Source organism: Ornithorhynchus anatinus, chromosome 20, assembly GCF_004115215.2.
Source record: "Ornithorhynchus anatinus isolate Pmale09 chromosome 20, mOrnAna1.pri.v4, whole genome shotgun sequence".
NCBI lineage: Eukaryota > Metazoa > Chordata > Mammalia > Monotremata > Ornithorhynchidae > Ornithorhynchus > Ornithorhynchus anatinus.
This window is the reverse complement of record NC_041747.1, coordinates 12,573,766-12,592,258: the sequence shown is the minus strand read 5'-3', so window position 1 is coordinate 12,592,258 and position 18,493 is coordinate 12,573,766. Positions and strand designations below refer to the sequence as shown.

Sequence of the window (18,493 nt, the reverse complement as noted above, 5' to 3'; positions counted from 1 at the left end):
GCGCACATAATAAGCTCTCAATAAACACGATTGAATTAATGAATGAAAGTTTATTGAGCGCTTACTGTGTGCAGAGTGTTGTACTAAGCTCATAGAGTCCAGTAGAACAGAGATGTTCGGCACATTCCGTGCCCACAAAAGGGTAGTGGGATGACAAACGTTAAGGGAGAATTCGAACAGGCAGAGTTTCAGTTGTGCCTGGAGATAGATTGATTCTTTGTTGTTGCCTCCTTCCGACTATCAAAAAAAATAAAATAAAATAAAGGGGTCGCTTTCCTTTCCATGTGTTATTGAACATTGTCCCCCTTAAGTAGCAAAATTCAACGGCACCACTCAGTCCAGTGTCTCCTTGGACAAATCTCTGGTTTTGTGATGGAATTCCCAGGGGACAACTCGACCATAACCTTCTGAGCTTTGTTGGATTCTGTAAATCGGTGTGAAATTATTTTCATGTCATCGTGGGTGTGTGTGTGTTGTGTATGTGTGTGTGTGTGTGTTCTGCTGCCCATGGTTCTGTAGGACTGTCATTAATATGTAACAGCTCCTGTGTGATTCATTCAAGGACATTCAGTGATGCTCAAAGATACTGAGATGGAAGAATTTCCCAGAGGAAAAACCACCTCTGAAGGGCCTTGTCAGGTTCTTGAAACACAGCTGTGGAGCTTTTCACATTCTCACTTTACTCTGTTGGTGAAGAAGCAGTGTTGCCTATTGGATAGAGTCCGGGTCTGGGAGTCAGAAGGACCTGGGTTCTAATTCCAGCTCTGCCGTTTGTCCGCTGTGTGACTTTGGTCAAGTCACTCAACTACTCTGGGACTCAGTTACCTCATCTCTGAAATGGGGATTAAGATTACAAGCCCTATATGGGACAGGGACTGTGTCCAACATGATTAGCTTGTATCTGCCCCAGTGCTTAGTTCAGTGCTTGGCACATAGCAAGTGCTTTACAAGAACCATTAAAAAAAAAAAAAGCAAAATTCGATTCTTGAATGGCATCCTCGAGCGAGGTGTGACTAACCCTTTTATCAGTCAGTGGTATTTATTGAGCTCTTACTATGTGCAAAGCACTGCACTAAGCTATACTGTATCACCATACATCATCATCATTAGACGTTTCATCTGAAATATGAGGATTGTTGTGGTTTTTTTTTTTAAATGGTACTTGTAAAGTGTGTACTATGTGCCAACCACTGTTCTAAGCTCTGGGGTAGATACAAGTTAATCAGGTCAGACACAGTCCCTGTCCCACATGGGGCTCACAGTCAAAGGAGGAGGGATACAATTAAAACCCCATTTTACAGATGAATTACTCCTCTGACTGCCAGTTCCAGGATCTTTCCCTGAGGCCATGCTGCTTCTTGAAAGCCTCTCACGTTTCTTTTGTGTTCCATTCGTTGAGGAAGTTGGTGTAAATATCTGAGCAGAACATTCTCTTCCCCTTGGTCCAACTCAGGCAGATGTGCCATCAGATTCCAAGCTGTTACCGGCTTTCATGATTCTTCACTGCAGTGGTGATTTTCTCCAGTTGAAGTTTGGCAATCCTCTTTTCTTCACAGGCTTTTCTTTCTTTCATTCATATTTATTGAGCGCTTACTGTGTACAAAGCACTGTACTAAGTGCCTGGGAGAGTACAGTAGAACAATCAACAGACACACTCCCTGCCCACAATGAGCTTTCAGTCTAGAGGGGGAGGCAGACATTAATAGAAATTTTAAAAAATATTTTTATAAAAAGGCCTTCAACTTCAGTGAGAGAAGAAGGTCACTGAAGTGCCATCTCTACAGATTTTCTCCCAGGTAATAATAATAATGATGATGGTATTCATGAAGCATTTATTATGTGCTAAATGCTGGGGGATGATAGATGCACTCTTCACTTAATAGGTCACATTATTTTCAAGTGATGATGGAATTCTGAGTTTTGTTCTTTGTAGTGAAGTAAACCAACCCTGTGTGGGTAGGGAACATGTCTCCCAACTCTGTTATATTGTGCTCTCCCAAGCGCTTAGCACAGTGCTCGACAATTACGGATTAATTGCACCCTAATATTGCCTCGGCAGTTGGCTGCTGCCACCCCCTGGCTCTGGCAAAAAGCCCACTCCTTCATGTGATCATGATTTCACTGAGACTGTGGAAATCCCCCCATGTATGTCAGAGACCTCACTGGTTGTCAGCGGATAACCGTTGTTTCCTTAAGATTTTCATGGTAACAGTTGTTGTCCAACAGGATATCATTCTTATTAATATTAATAAATGTAAGTATTTACTATGTACCAAGCACTGTATTAAGCGCTGGAGTAGACACAAGCTAATCAGGTTGGATGCAATCCATATCCCACTTGAGGTTCATAGTCTTAATCCTCATTTTACAGATGAGGTAACCGAGACCCAGAGAAGTGAAGGGACTTGGCCAACATCACACAGCGGCCAGGTGCGGAGCCGGGATTAGAACCCAGTTCCTTCTCTTTCCCAGGCCAGGGCTCTATTCACTAGGCCAAGCTGCTTTCTTGCCACTCTACCAACCCCTTCTCCTTCCCCTAATCCACTCTTAAATTCCTTAAAATCCTGTGCAAATGATCTTTTCCTTCAGGAGAGGCTCTAAGGAGCAAGAAACTTCTGCACTCTAAGACCTTCTGGACAGGAAGTGTATCTACCAACTCCATGATATTGTCTTCCCCCAGGCACCTCATACAGAGCTCTGCACACAGTAAACACTCAATAAATTGATTTTCCTCCCCCAACCCTTATCTTTGTGTGGACCTAGCCTTGCCTGGACCATCACCCCATCACTAATATCATTTTCAGAATTGAAAAGCCCTTAAAAGAGAACTCACCCACACCCGCAGAAACTTCAAGGAGAGTGGGAAACTAAGGAGAAAATGGAAAGCACTTTCAGAAGCTGCAAACCGCTAGCAGGTCAGGACACTAGGAAAGAATGTGTCAATATTGTGCTAAGGTCTGCCCTTCCAACCATAGTCTCTTTGGTGATACCCATTTCCATGCGGTGACATCATCTTTGAATACAGAGGACAGCAAATTGCCCAGGTGCTGGGCTAGGTAGCAATCAGTAGTATTTACTGAGCACTTACTGTGTGCAGAGCGCTAAACTAAGTACTTAAGAGAGTACAATGCAACAGGTTTGGCAATCGGTCAATCAGTGGTATTGAGCACTTAGTGAGTGCAGAGCACTAAACTAAGCACTTAGAGTATAATACAGGAGAGTTGGGAATCAGTGGTATTTTTTGAGTACTTTACTGTATGCAGAGCACCGTACTAAGTGCTTGGGAGAGTACGCCACGAGAGAGTTGGCAATCAAGGAAGGAATCAGTGGTATTTTTTGAGCACTTGCTGTGTGCAGAGCACTGTAGTGCTTGGAAGAGTATACAGAGTTGACAATCAAAGAATCAATGACATTTATTGAGCACTTAATGTGTGCAGAGCACTGTACTAAGTGCTTGGGAGAGTACACTACAAAAGAGTTGTCAATGAAGGGATCAGTGGTATTTATTGAGCACTTGCTGTGTGCACAGCACTCTTAAGTGCATGGAAGAATATAATACAGAAGAGTTGGGAATCATCATACTTACTGAGCACTTACTGTGTGCAGAGCATTGTACTAAGTGCTGGGAGAGTACAAAATTGGTAGACATGATCACTGCCCAGAAGGAGCTATATCAAGTTTGAACCAAATATTCATAGTTCATTTTTCGAAGGCCTCGATAATGGTAGGGAGTTTGCGAAGAATAACTCTTTCAGACCACCAGTGACCTGTTTAGTGCAGTGTAGCGGAATAGAGGCTCCCAGTGCCTGATCCGGAAGACTTAATTTACATTACCAAATGCCCAACTAACTACCAGGAAATAATCATAGAGCTTAGGAGAATCCAGCTTCATCATTTGGCTTGGGTAGTCATTGGCTTAATGTTAAGAACAGTTTGACCACTGGATAACCAAAATGGCTGACAACTGTGGTGTTTGTTAAACTCCTACTCCGTGCCAAGTTCTGATTGTATTAAGCGCTGGGGTAAATATAAGATAATCAAGTCTGACACAGTCCTTGTTCCATATGGGGCTCACAGTTTAAGTAGGAGGATTGATTCCCCATTTTGCAGATGAGGAAATAGAGGCCCAGAGCAGCTAAGTGTTTTTTAAGCTCTTACCATGTGCCAGTCATTGTACTAAATGCTGGGTAGATGTGAGCTAATCAGATTGGACAGAATAAGCTCACAGTCCTAACCCCCATTTTACAGATGGGGTAACTGAGGTACAGAGAAGTGAAGTGACTTGAGCAGTGGTATTTTATTGCCATTGTTCTTGTCTGTCCATCCCCCCCGATTAGACTGTAAGCCCGTCAAACGGCAGGGACTGTCTCTATCTGTTGTCGACTTGTTCATCCCAAGCGCTTAGTACAGTGCTCTGCACATAGTAAGCGCTCAATAAATACTATTGAATGAATATTGTTTGAACGGTTACTCTGTGCGGAACACTGAAAGAAACCCTTAGGAGAGTACAATAGAACCCAAAACCTAGAATCAGAACCCAGAACTCAGTTGAAAGAAAATTTCCTTTTGACTCTTGCATTGTGGGTTTCTACAAGTTACTTTGTGATTTCAGTATTGTCTTCTGATTTCTCCTCAGGGTATCACACCGTAGACTCATCATCTGTAGCCCTGTAAATTCTAAGGTATTCTTGTCCCTAACCTAGTGCTATTAGCATTAGAATCCCAACTTCATTACCTTCTATCTATCCCAGCATTTACTACATTGCTTGGTACGTAGTAAGTGCTTAACGCATACCACAGTTATTTTCATTGTTATTAGTAAGTCAGTCATATCCAAATTTAGAAGGAATCATGCTTTTTCCCTCCAAGATAGGCCAGTAATGTCCCAAGTTATTTGTACCCACTCTATTTCAAAATAAATCCTTCTTTTTCAGTTATTTTCACTTTTGACCATTTTGGATTTTTTTTTCCCCAGTGTTATATAGCTTCCCTGTTTTCAATTCTGGTCAGCCCACGGAGTTGTCTTTACAGTAGCTATTTAGGTTCTGTCTGCTAATTCTGTTGTATCACCCTCTCCCAAGCATTTAATACAGAGCTCTACAGACAGTTGTATTCATTGAGTGCTTATTGTGTGATTAAGTGCTCAATAAATAGCATGCCCAAATATTAGTGGGAAAAAGAATTTTAGAGAAGCAGGTCAATCACAAATCTTAAATTGAGTTTGCAGTTCAGCAAATGTAATTCCTGGAAGGAAGCCTTGCTTTGAGCAGCTTTCCTTTTCTTTTTCTATCTCAGCATGCCTAAGATTTGTCTGTTGGTGGGTTGTTTTTTTTTTTGCTTTTATGTTCATTCTGTCAATTTGTTTCCCAGAGAAGATCTGAAAGGGAGATGAATTAGCAGCATTTATCATTACAAAACTTTTGCTCCTTCATGCCGAGGGGAAAAAATGAAGTATGGGACAGGACTCTGTAATTTCCCCAATATGTAACTGGCCCAATTTTCTAAAACGGGATTACTGCCCTTGTTTTAGTGCAGTTCAACTATGTGATAAGCAGCTAATTGCCCCATTATTGCAATGTACTTGTCACAGTCAGTCACATTTATTGAGTGCTTACTGTGTGCTAATCGCTGGGGAGAGTACCATAGAACAATATAACAGACACAGTTCCTGCCCACAGCGAGTTTACAGCCTAGAGGAGGAGACAGACATGAATAGAAATAAACAAATTCATTCAATAGTATTTATTGAGCGCTTACTATGTGCAGAGCACTGTACTAAGCGCTTGGGATGAACAAGTCGGCAACAGATAGAGACAGTCCCTGCCGTTTGACGGGCTTACAGTCTAATCGGGGGAGACGGACAGACAAGAACAATGGCAATAAATAGAGTCAAAGGGAAGAACATCTCGTAAAAACAATGGCAACTAAATAGAATCAAGGCGATGTACAATTCATTAACAAAATAAATAGGGTAACGAAAATATATACAGTTGAGCGGACGAGTACAGTGCTGTGGGGATGGGAAGGGAGAGGTGGAGGAGCAGAGGGAAAAGGGGAAAAAAAGGAAAAAGAGGGTTAAGCTGCGGAGAGGTAAAGGGGGGATGGCAGAGGGAGTAGAGGGAGAAGAGGAGCTCAGTCTGGGAGATATGGGCATAAGTGGTGTGGGGCTGGGAGGGGAGATGAATAAAGGGAGCAAGTCAGGGCAACACAGAAGGGAGTGGGAGAAGAGAAAAGGAGGGCTTAGACAGGGAAAGCCTCTTGGAGGAGATGTGCCTTCAGTAAGGCTTTGAAGCAGTGGTGACTCAGTCTCTCCTACTCTCCTACTGTCTACGAATCCCCTATGCCTTCATGTTCTCCCCCTTTAGGTGCTTTTCCCACCCCCTCCTCCATAACACTTTTGTGCCTATCTTTAAATTCTGCTGCTTTTCTCTAGCTGTAGTTTATTTCTTCCTCCCTATTATTGAAAGCTGTGAGCTTGTCGCGGGCAGGGAATGCGTCTGTTTGTTGTATTGCACTCTCCCAAGTGCTTAGTGCAGTGCTTTGAACAAGGTAAGTGCTCAATAAATATGGGAATGAAAAGCTCTTTCCAGGCATAGATCCTATCTACTAATTTTGTCATACTCTCCCAAGCACTTGTCCTTTATTTAATTTATCCCTTTGTTCTTCCCCTGTCCCAGCCCCAAAGCACTTATGTCCATATCTGTAATTTGATTTATTTGTATTATGTCTATCTCCCCAACTCTAGACTGTGAGCTCCTTGTGGGCAGGGAATGTCACTTTTTATGGTTGTATTGTATTTTCTCAAGCACTTAGTAGGGTGCTCTGCATATAGTAAAGGCTCAAAAATTTCTAATCGATTAGAGGATTTGATTAGAGGAGCAACATGGGTAAGAGCCGGGGCTTGGGAGTCAGAGGACGTGGGTTCTAATCCCAGCTCCACCACTTGTCTGCTGTGTGTCCTTGAGCAAGTCACTTCAGTTTTCTGTGCCTCAGTTACCTCATCTGTAAAATAGGGATTGCCTGGTTGTTCTGCCTCCTATTTAGACTTTGAGCCCCATGTAGGACTGGGACTTTGTCTGACCTGATTAGCTGGTATTTACCCCAGAGCTTAGAACAGTGCTTGACACATAGCACTTAAACACCATTATAATAATTAATGGGTATAGAAATGTCATTCAGAACTGATCAGTCATATACCGTATCACCATTGCTCTGTGGCTTAGCTGGAACAATGAGTGGTTGAGGCAAGGCCAACAGCTTTTCACAGGATTCAAGAGGAGAGATATCAGCAAGGACATGAGAAGCAGCAGGACGTAGTGACTGGAGCCTGGGCCTGAGAGTCAGAGAACCTGGGTTCTAATCCTGACTCCGCCACTTGTCTGCTGTGTGACCTTGGACAAGTTTCTTCACTTGTCTATGCCCCAGTTACCTCGCCTGTAAAGTGGGGATCAAGACTGGGAGGTCCATATAGGACAGGGACCGTGTCTTACCTCATCATCTTTTATCTACCCTGACTCTTAGAACAGTGCCCGGCACATAGTGTGGCCTAGTGGAAAGAGCGCGGGCCTGGGGGTTAGAGGACCTGGGTTCTCATACTGCCTCTGTCACTTATTTGCTGTTTGACTTTGGGCAAGTCACTTAACGGGGATTCAATGCCTGTTCTCTCTCCTACTTAGACTGTGGAATCTGATTATCTTGTATTTACCCTAGCGCATACTACAGTGCTTGGCACAGAGTAAGTGCTTACCAAATACTGTAATTATTATTATTACATAGAAAGCCCTTAAATGCCATTAAGGGGAAAAAATAGCATTTTCAGGCCCAAATGTCACTGGGAAAACCCAACCCATACTTTCTTTTTCCTCATGGGTCAGCACTCAAAAGAAAAGGGAAGGCTTGGGTTTCTTCTATTTGGAACCACAGTTTTTGGCCATATGGAGTCTGCATCTTTTCAAGCACCATGATGGGGAAGTGAGAAAATGAAACTTGTGGTTTTGAGGTCAGTTACTATAGTTCATGATGACGAAGGCGGACCATATATTTTTTTTTTCACTAGGGGCAGGATCTTATTTGAGCCCAGGCCTGGAGAGAACATTCCATTATCCTTCCCGAATAAACTCATGGCTGGTTCATCATCAGTGGTTTTTATTGAGTGCTTACTCTGTGCTAAACTCTTGGGAGAGTACAATGCAACAGAGTCAGGAGACACATTCCCTCCCCACAGTAAGTTAATCCTGAGTTCTAACCCACTTGTCGGCAGTGTGACCTTGGCCAAGTCACTTAACGTCTCTGACCTTCAGTTATCTCATCTGAATAATGGGGAGTAAGACTGTGAGCCTCACATGGAACATTCATTCAGGTCAGTCGTATTTTTTGAGTGCTTACCGTGTGCAGAGCACTGTACAGTACAGTACAGTACTCGTTATATCCCGGCTAGACTACTGTGTCAGCCTTCTCTCTGACCTCCCTTCCTCCTCTCTCGCCCCGCTCCGGTCTATTCTTCACTCCGCTGCCCGGCTCATCTTCCTGCAGAAACGATCTGGGCCTGTCACTCCCCTTCTTAAACAACTCCAGTGGTTGCCTATCGACCTCCGCTCCAAACAAAAACTCCTCACTCTAGGCTTCAAGGCTCTCCATCACCTTGCCCCTTCCTACCTCTCCTCCCTTCTCTCTTTCTACCGCCCACCCCGCACGCTCCGCTCCTCTGCCGCCCGCCTCCTCGCCGTCCCTCGGTCTCGCCTATCCCGCCGTCGACCCCTGGGTCACGTCCTCCCGCGGTCCTGGAACGCCCTCCCTCCTCACCTCCGCCAAACCGATTCTCTTTCCCTCTTCAAAACCTTACTTAAAAATCACCTCCTCCAAGAGGCCTTCCCAGACTGAGCTCCTCTTCCCCCTCTACTCCCTCTGCCATCCCCCCTTTACCTCTCCGCAGCTAAAGCCTCATTTTCCCCTTTTCCCTCTGCTCCTCCACCTCTCCCTTCCCATCCCCACAGCACTGTACTCGTCCGCTCAACTGTATATATTTTCGTTACCCTATTTATTTTGTTAATGAATTGTACATCGCCTCGATTCTATTTAGTTGCCATTGTTTTTACGAGATGTTCTTCCCCTTGACGCTGTTTGTGCCATTGTTCTTGTCTGTCCGTCTCCCCCGATTAGACTGTGAGCCCGTCAAACGGCAGGGACTGTCTCTATCTGTTGCCGACCTGTTCATCCCAAGTGCTTAGTACAGTGCTCTGCACATAGTAAGCGCTCAATAAATACTATTGAATGAATGAATGAATACTTGGAAAGTACAATTTGGCAACAAATAGAGGCAATCCCTACCCAACAGTACCCAACAAAGAGGGAGACTGTGAGCTCCTAAACTATAGCTAACCTGATTAATTTGTATCTACCCCAGAGCTTAGTACAGTGCTTGACACGTAGTAAGCATTTTAATGCCATAATAAAGTTATTGAGCACTTACTATGAGCAGAGCACTGTGCTAAGCCCTTGGGAGAACACAATAGAACAAAATTAGCAGACACGTTCCTTGCCACAATGAGCTTACAGTCTACAGTCTATTATTATTATTATTATTACTGTCATAGTAATGAGATTACAGACTGTGGTCAGGGAACGTGCCTACCAATTCTGTTGGATTGTCCTCTCCTAAGCACTTAGTACAATGCTCTGCATGCAGTAAATGCTCAATAAATATAAGTGATTGAAGGTTTGGTGCCTGGCTGGCCCAGAACTCCTTCTGGGAATTGCTAGACCTTTTTTTCTGGGGCCAGCATAATGTCTTGGCTCCTCTCCAGTGTTTTATTGAATAGTCTCTTTCGTGCATGGCTTCACACTGGATGATTTTCCAAAATGTGAAAGACAGCAGTGCTGAGAGAACCAAATACCTAGATTGAAAAGTGATCCATCCAAATTTGAGGGGAGCAAGAGCACCCTTAAATTCCTATCAACAGGGTTATCAGGGCGTTGTTTTAAATTTTAAAAATCTCAACTGCTGACAGATGTCTCTGAGGTTAGGATGACTTAGACTGCGGTCCCCAAGTAGATCAGGGACTGTGTTCAACCGTATTATCTTGTATCTAACCCAGGGCTTAGTACAGTGCTTGGCATATAGTAAGCGCTTAAGCGCTTAATGAACACCATTGTTATTGTTCGTTAGAGTCTCGGTGAAGGATTAATCATTAAGGATAGGCTCCAACGTATTCTCTTGGATAGTAGGATTGTCGAGGCAGGAGCCCCCGGGTTGTAATCCCACCTCCATCACTTGCTGTCTGTGGGATTTAGGGTCAGTGTGTTTGTTTCCTCATCTGTAAAATGGTGTGGTTTTGGTGGGGTTCTTATTCCTCCTTAGATTGCAAACCAAACATGGAACAGGAACTACATCCAATCTAATTGTTTTGTAGCTATTCCAGCACTTAGCACATAATAAGCACTTAATAAATCTAACAAGTATTATTATTCCTATTGCAGTAACTTTAGACAATCTCTCTTGTTGGAAAAAGCGTGGCCTAGGGGAAAGAGCACAGGTCTGGGAGTCAGAGGACTTGGGTTCTAATTGGCCACTCGTCAGTCAGTCGATTGAATTTATTGAGAGCTTACTGTGTGCAGGGCACTCTACTAAGCGTTGGGGAGAGTGCACTGCAACAATAAACAGACACATTCCCTGCCCTCAGTGAGACTAGAAACAACAGTGAGTCAATGAGTCTAGAAGGGGAGACTGACATTAGTATAAATAAATAAATTACGGATAGGCATATGTTGGTTTGAAAAGTGAGTTGACTCTGGTTGAGGTAAGGGGGAGGGGCATAGTTCTTTGGGAAAATCCCCAAGTATCACTTTAAAAAGAAAACCGTGGAAAGGCCCAGCTCCTTCCCCTTGGAGCTCACTGTGTGTTAATGTCTGTCTCCCCCCCAGACTGTAACCCCACAGTGGGCAGGGAATATGTCTCTTTTTTGCTGTCCTCTCCCAAGCGCTTAGTACAGTGCTCTGCACACAGTAAGTGCTCAATAAATAGGATTGACTGGCAGTGTGCCCACAGGTTTTCGCTCACGAACACTCTCTCCTCACCCCTGCTACTTCCTCTACTACGTGCTGGGTCCTTTTGAGGGTCCAGTTTCAGCTTCTCTTGGAGAGGAAGGGCCTTCTTAGATGGAAACTTCATTTATTATTTTTTTTCTGGGCATGTGACACCCTAAGGTGTTTCTGGATGTGTGTGACGCTCTCTGTGTGGCTAATCTAGACTTGGCATTTTACGGAAGATGAGGTAAAGTTTTCCACGGAAGGACGGCGTGTTTATTTTCTCCCTCTGTCTCTCTCTCCTCAGATGAAATCATGCACCAGGACATCATCCCCCTCTGTGCCGCTGATATTGAAGACCAACTGAAGAAGCAGTTTGCTTATCTGTCCGGTAAGAGGGGCCGGGCTGCTACGGGAGTTAGAGGGAAGCCAGCCGACTCTGAGTATGGAATCAGAGTGTTCGCTTCAGAAATTGTTGCCCTGAGTCTTATCCAACTCCTGGGTAGAGAGGCAGCATGGCTTAGTGGATAGAGCCTGGGCCTGGGAGTCAGAAGGACCTGGGTTCTAATCCTGGCCCCACCACTCTCCTCCTGTGGGTCCTTGGGCAAGTCACTTAACTCCTTTAGGCTTCAGTTTCCTCGTCTGTAAAATGGGGACTCAATACCTATTCTGCCTCCTGCTTAGAATGTGGAGCAGGGACTGTATCCAACCCGATTTTCTTGTAATAATGTGGAATTTGTTAGTTACTATGTGCCACGCACTGTTGTAAGCACCAGGGTAGATACAAGATAATCAGGTTGTCCCACGTAGGGCTCACAGTCTTCATCCCCTTTTTACAGATGAGGTAACTGAGGCACAGAGAAGTTAAGTGACTTGCCCAAGGTCACACAGCTGACAAGTGGCAGAGCTGGGATTAGAACCCGTGACCTCTGACTCCCAAGACCAGCTCTTTCCACTGAGCCACGCTGCTTCTTGTATCCACCCCAGCGCTTAGTACAGTGCCTGGAATCTAGTAAGGGCAAATACCATGATTATTATGATTACTATTTCCGTCTTATGGTTTCAACTCCCGCTAGAGCTGGTGCAAGTCACTTCACTTCTCTGTGCCTCAGTTCACCCAACTGTAAAATGGGGATACCTACCTGATCTCCCTCCTATTTAGACTATGAGCCCCACACGAGGCAGAGACTGTGTCTGACCAAATTAACTTGTACCATCCCAGCACTTAGAACAGCGTTCGACACATAGTAAGCCCTTAACAAATACTTGCGCGCGTACACACATTCAGATATCTACCCCAGTGTTTCATACAGTTTCTGGCACAAAGCAAGCGCTTAACGAATAGCATTTAATTTTTTAAAAAAGGAAAGCTTGAGTGTAGCGGAATGTTGTGTAGGAGGTTGCAACTTGTGTTTGTCCCTTGCGTGGGCCTGACTGCTATCACCCTTTCCTTCCATGACAACTGAATGGGGCTCCTCCCAACTACTGAGTCTGGCTCATGTTCACACCTGTGAAGCAGCGAGACACGATTCCCACCCCCGCTTCCTCCCCATCAGGGCCAATTTCTTTCCCATCCTTGCCTCCACACCTCCAGCCTGTTTCTGCAGGTTAGCATCCTTGTCAGGGAAAAGTCCCTTTTCAGTCACTCACTGGTATTTATTGAGCGCTTAGCGTGCACGGAGCAAGGTGTTAAACGCTTGGGAGGGGCGTTGCGACAGTAGACCTGTTCCCGGCTCACAAGAAGCCTAGCTAGTCCCCTGTTCTTGTGCTATTTATTATTCTCCTCACATGTTTTTCTTTCATGGTATTTGTTTAGGGCTTACCTTGTGCCAGGCACTGTACTAAGCACTGGGGTGCTTAGTATTTATTAAGTATTTAGTATTATCTTAGTATTAAGTATTTAGTATTTATTAAGCCCTTACCGTGTGCAGAGCACTGTTCTAAGTGTTGGGAAAGAATTCACAGTTGGCAATTAGATACTGACCTTGTTCCTTGAGGGACATACAATCTATCTACAATCTTTCCCAACAGTCCTCAGTGCAAGGCAAGAGCACCAGAAATACCATTGAATTAGCAGATATTTAATCCCTATTTTACAGGTGACCTGAGGCACAGAGGAGTTATGTGACTTGCCCAAGGATTGGAGGCTTTCTGAATTCTAATATTTGTACTTTTAAGTCAAGCTTCCAAGGGTGTTTGGCTAGAAATACAGAGAGGTGACAATGTCCCAAGTCAAGTGGGAGAAGGGTTGTTATCGATGAGTTAACTGTAGTTACTTTAGATGTTCAGCAGAATTCCAAAGAACGGCATTTAACACTGCCTCACTGAATCAGTGCTGTTTCTCTAGAAATTCAAATAAAAAAAAAAACAACTCACTGGCCTTAGACAATATCACCCTAATACTGGAGTTTGTTTTTGTTTTTTTCAATGATTTTCATTAAGTGCTTACTATGTGCCTGGATTACAAGATAATCAGTTGGACGCAGTCTCTGTCCCACATGGGGTGTACAATCTTAATTCTCCTTCTACAGATGAGGAAACTGAGGCCCAAAGAAGTGACATGCCTGAGTTCACACAGCAGGCATGTGGCAGGGTCAGAATTCGAACCCAGGTCCTCTGACTTCCAGGCCCTTACTCTTTCCACTAGGCAATGATGATGCTTAAATGTGTGCGTATGCACACCAGCAAGGTTCCTTCAAAAGTAGAATCTAAATATTTGGATATTTTTCCAAATCCTCCTTGGTCTTTTTCCAATTTAATTCCTCCATGTGAAGTACTGCCAAAGAGACTTTATATTTCATTTGTTCATTCAGGTAACCTAAATAGTTTAATCACTGATCTGGGTCCTCTCCTGATTTCTGCAGCTTGGAGACTGGATTCCAAATATAGAGTTCCTCGCTTATTCATTCATTCAGTTGTATTTATTGAGCACTTGCTGTGTGCAAAGCGCTGTACTAAGTGCTAGGGAGAGTACAATATAACAATAAACAGACACATTCCCTGCCCACAATGAGCTTACCATCTCTCCCCACAAAATTCTGTTTCTGGGAGACAATTTCCAAAGGCCTAGATCATGAAAATTAAGCATCATATAAATAGAAAGTTATTAGAAAGATGACACACTGTTTAGTAAGCAAGCGGACCCTTGGTCTCTCCTTAAAGGGAACAGGTTGGTGACAATATATTTTACTTCTCCTTGAGTCATGATCACTTGAGAGGGGAGTCCATTTCCTTTCAGTATCTCATTAGAGGGAGATATGGGTAATTTACGCTCTTGATTCCCTGCCTAAATAACAAGGTTTTGGGTTTTTTAAAAATGGTATTTAAGTGCTTATTTTTCATTTATTCAGTCGTATTTATTGAGCACTTTGTGCGGAGCACCGTACTAAGCGCTTGGAAAGTACAATTCAGCAACAGAGACAATCCCTGCCCACCTATGTGCCAAGCACTGTCCTAAATGTTAGGGTAGATTCAAGGTAGCCATAGTCCATGTCCCACATGGGGCTTGCAGTCTTAATCCCCATTTTGCAGCTCAGGTGACTGAGGCACAGGAAATTGAAGTGGCCAGTCCAGGGAAGTGAAGTGACTGGCCCAAGGTCACACAGTAGACAAGTGGCGGAGCCGGGGATAGAACCCAGGACCTCTGACTCCCAGGCCCAGACTGTTTCCACTGGCCCTGCTGCTTCTCACTTTCACTCAATCAACCACTGGTATTTACTGAACGTCACTTACTGTGTTCAGAGTCCTGAACTAAGTGCTTGGGAGAGGACAATCCAACAGAGTTGGTAGACTCGTTCCCTGTCCACAAGGCAATTCCAGTCTAGAGGCAAATTCACTGCCTGGGATGTAAGCCCAAGCCCCTCCCAATCCGGACAAATTGAACTCTTCCAGTTTTAAGAATGGAGAAATTAGAAATGATCCCCAGACTGACATCTATCCCCTTATAACTTTTCTAATTTTCCAATAAATTACCATTGCTGATTTTTACGGAACAGCACTGTAAGCATCCAACCTTTTTTTTAAATCTAATGGTATTTGTTAAGCACGGGCTTGGGAGTCAGAAAGACCTGGGTTCTAGTCCCAGATTCACCACTTGTCTGCTGTGTGACCTTGGTCAAGTCACTTCACTTCTCTGGACCTCAGTTACCTCATCTGAAAAATGGGGATTACAACTGGGAGCCCCATATGGGACATAGACTATGTCCAACTAGCTTATCTTGTCTCTCCCCCAGCACTTCGAACGGTGCCTGGCACACAGCAAGCGCTTAATAAACTCCATAAAAAAAAAATCATTGAATCAATAGGAAATGAGGGGTTAGTTTCTCCTATTCATTCCATTTCCCTCCTGGATGTGGAAATTGATTCCCTGTTATGCTTTGAATCATTAATTCATAGGACAGGCTCTTATTGGGAAACTCACTTTGGGAAGCAGCGTGGCCTAGAGGAAAGAGTGTGGGCCTGTTCTAAGCGCTGGACTAGATAGAAGATTATCAGGTTGTCCCATGTGGGACTCATAGTTTTAGTCCCCATTATACAGATGAGGGAACTGTGGCAGAGAGAAATGAAGTGACTTGCCCAAAGTGACACAGCTGACAAGTGGCAGAGCTGGAATTCAAACCCACGACCTCAGACTCCCAAGCCCGTGCTCTTCCGCTAAGCCACGCTGCTTCCGATTATTCTGATTCGACATCCCAATTATTATTTAAAGAACCTGCTTTTACAGCTCATGTCCTTATGAAGAAAAATCTAGAATAGCGTGGCATAATATTTAAAATCTGCAGGGGCTCAAAATTCCCATTCAATCCCAATGGAAGGGTTATTCTGTTATTCTTACTGTGATTCTGGGTTCACACTCATAAAAATTGGCTCCTTCCCCATTAGGTTTTCCAAATTGTCTAAACTCCAGCTCTGTTTGACATTTGCTCCACTTTATGGTATATACAATTCTCTGGAGGACATTTTATGTGAAATGCTGCTCCCGTGTCCAAAAGACAATGTTTAGAGAAGTCATTTTGCTTCAAGATGACGTTGTCCATTAAATATGCCACGCGGTGAAAATTGTGTTTGGATCTGGGCATCTAAAATCATGTAAAACTACTCAGACCTACAATGATGGAATTTCTTTGCTGTGATTCATTTCCTGAAAAGCAGCATGGCCTAGTGGAAGGAGCATGGGCCGGGGAGTCAGAGGATCTGCGTTCCAATCCCACTGAGCCACTTGCCTGCTGTGTGACCTTGGGCAAGTTACTTTACTTCTCTGTACCTGTTTCCTCATCTGTAAAAGGAGGATTAAAACCTTGAGCCCCATGTGGGACAGTTGAGGAAACTGAGGGCCAGAGAAGTGAAGTAACTTTCCCGAGGTCATCCAGCAGGCAGTTGGCAGAGCTGAGATTTGAATCCAGGTCCTCTGACTCCTAGGCCCATGCTTCTTCCCCAACTGCTTCTCGCTGCTGCAGACTGCATTCAAATCCTGGCTCCTCCACTTGTCTACTGCTACTTGGTCTTGATAAAAATAATAATAATGATGGTATTTACACACTTATTAAATGGCATGCACTGTGGTAGCTACAAGCTAATCAGGTTGGACACAGTCCCTGTTCCACATTCATTCATTCATTTAATCAAATTTATTGAGTGCTTACTGTGCCAAGCACAGAACTAAACACTTGGGAGGGTACAATTCAGTGGGGCTCACAGTCTTAATCCCCATTTTACAGGTGAGCTAGCTGAGACACAGAGGAAGTGAAATGATTTGCCCAAGATCCAACAGCAGACCATTGGCAGAGGCGGAATTAGAACCCAGGTCCTTCTGACTCCCAACCCCTAGCTCTATCCACTAGGCCGTGCTGCAAATGAAAATCTGCTGCACGCTAGCACTCTGCTGGACACATTAAGGAGATGTCTATGGGAAAACTAGTCTGGATATCTTGGCTTCCAGTCCCGGGTATCCGGCCGACAGGGAATTTGAAGACATATCTAGGTCTGTGCTTATTCCTAGGAAGTCAAGAAATAGCATAACAATACCCTTCCTGCGGGTATTTCCATTCTTAATCCCTGATGGGACCAAGAATAGGTGAGAGGCCGGGAAAAAAACACACAAAACAACCAAAATAGACATGGGTCGTATCTCCGTTCACGTGAGGACAGTTCAGTCTGAGGTTAGGCCCAATCCTGATGGCATTATGGCATTCGTTAAGTGTTTGCTATGTGCCAGGCCCTGTTCTAAGCGCTGGGGTAGATTCAGGATCATCAGGCTGGACACGGATCCTGGCCCACATGGGGCTCACAGTCTTAATCCCCATTTTGCAGATGACACAACTGGGGCACAGAGAAGTTAAATGGCTTGCCCAAGATCATACAGCAGGCAAGTGGTGGAGCCGGGGCTAGAACCCAGGACTCTCTGATTCCCAGGCCCGTGCCATATCCACTAGGCCACCCTGCTTCTCAATAAGGTGATCCATCCCACTCTGCTACTAGGTGTCTGCCACAAAGGGAGAAGTAATAATAATTATGGCTTTTTTAAGTGCTTACTCTGTGCCAAGCTCTGTTCTAAGTGCTGGGGTAGATACAAGTTAATCAGGTTGGTCACGGTCCCTGTCCCACTCTCAATCCCCATTTTACAGGTGAGAGAACTGAGGCACAGAGAAGCAAAGTGTCTTGCCCAAGGGCACACAGCAGACATGTGGCACAACTGGGATTAGAACCCAGGTCCTTCTGACTCCCAGGCCCGGACTCTAGCCACTAGAGGCCATGCTGCTTCTCAAGAAGTGAAAAAATGAGTCGCAGTATCATTGCGATGTGGAGAGGAAAGTGGCTGGGGCTTGTTTGGACTGGAGGCTCCTTCTGAGCAGGAAACGTGTCTACCAACTCCATTGGATTGGACTCTCCAAAGCGCTTAGTACACTGCGTGCTCTGCTCTGCACACAGTGAGCGCTCAATAAATACCATTGATTGAGCAAGAATCCTCCCTTGTCTGCACCCATGTTTGCTTGTCTGGATTTTGGTTACCTTTGGGGTGGTAGTGAACTGCTTCGGATTGACTTGATGGGATCCGTTTTCTTTATTCCCTTGCAGGTGGACGGGGACAAGATGGATGTCCGGTTATTACCTTCCCCGACTACCCAGCTTTTGGGGAGATCCCCGAGAGAGAATTTCAGAACGTCCTCACCTATCTCACCAGCGTACCCAGGTACAGTCTCGAGTTGAAGAGCCACTGGCTTTTCTCGGCCGCATCCTACCTATTACGACAGTCTGAAGCACTTGGGAGAAGAGATGATCTTAGCTAAGCATCAAGAAACACCGAAATCCTGTCAATCTGAAAACCGCATTCGGGAGCGGATCGTTTTGAATTTGACAGGACCCGGGAAGCCTGGGCTGGGAATCAGGAATCCTCAGTTGCCAGGTGTCTGCTGTCACTTACTTTTTTGGGCCTAGGTTTCCTCATCTGTAAAATGGGGTTAAAATACTAGTT

The 18,493-nt window shown here is 44.5% G+C and overlaps 1 protein-coding gene across 7 annotated transcripts in view; it reads left to right on the top strand.

Moving 5' to 3' along the window:
- MCF2L (MCF.2 cell line derived transforming sequence like) overlaps positions 1-18,493 on the top strand; it is a 121,811-nt gene that overhangs the window by 61,826 nt on the left and 41,492 nt on the right. For all 7 annotated transcript variants that reach the window (XM_007668693.2, XM_007668691.2, XM_007668689.2 and 4 more), the window contains 2 exons: positions 11,330-11,413; positions 18,097-18,211. In XM_007668693.2, the coding sequence (XP_007666883.1) occupies positions 11,330-11,413; positions 18,097-18,211 (199 nt within the window). The remainder of the gene's footprint in view (positions 1-11,329; positions 11,414-18,096; positions 18,212-18,493) is intronic.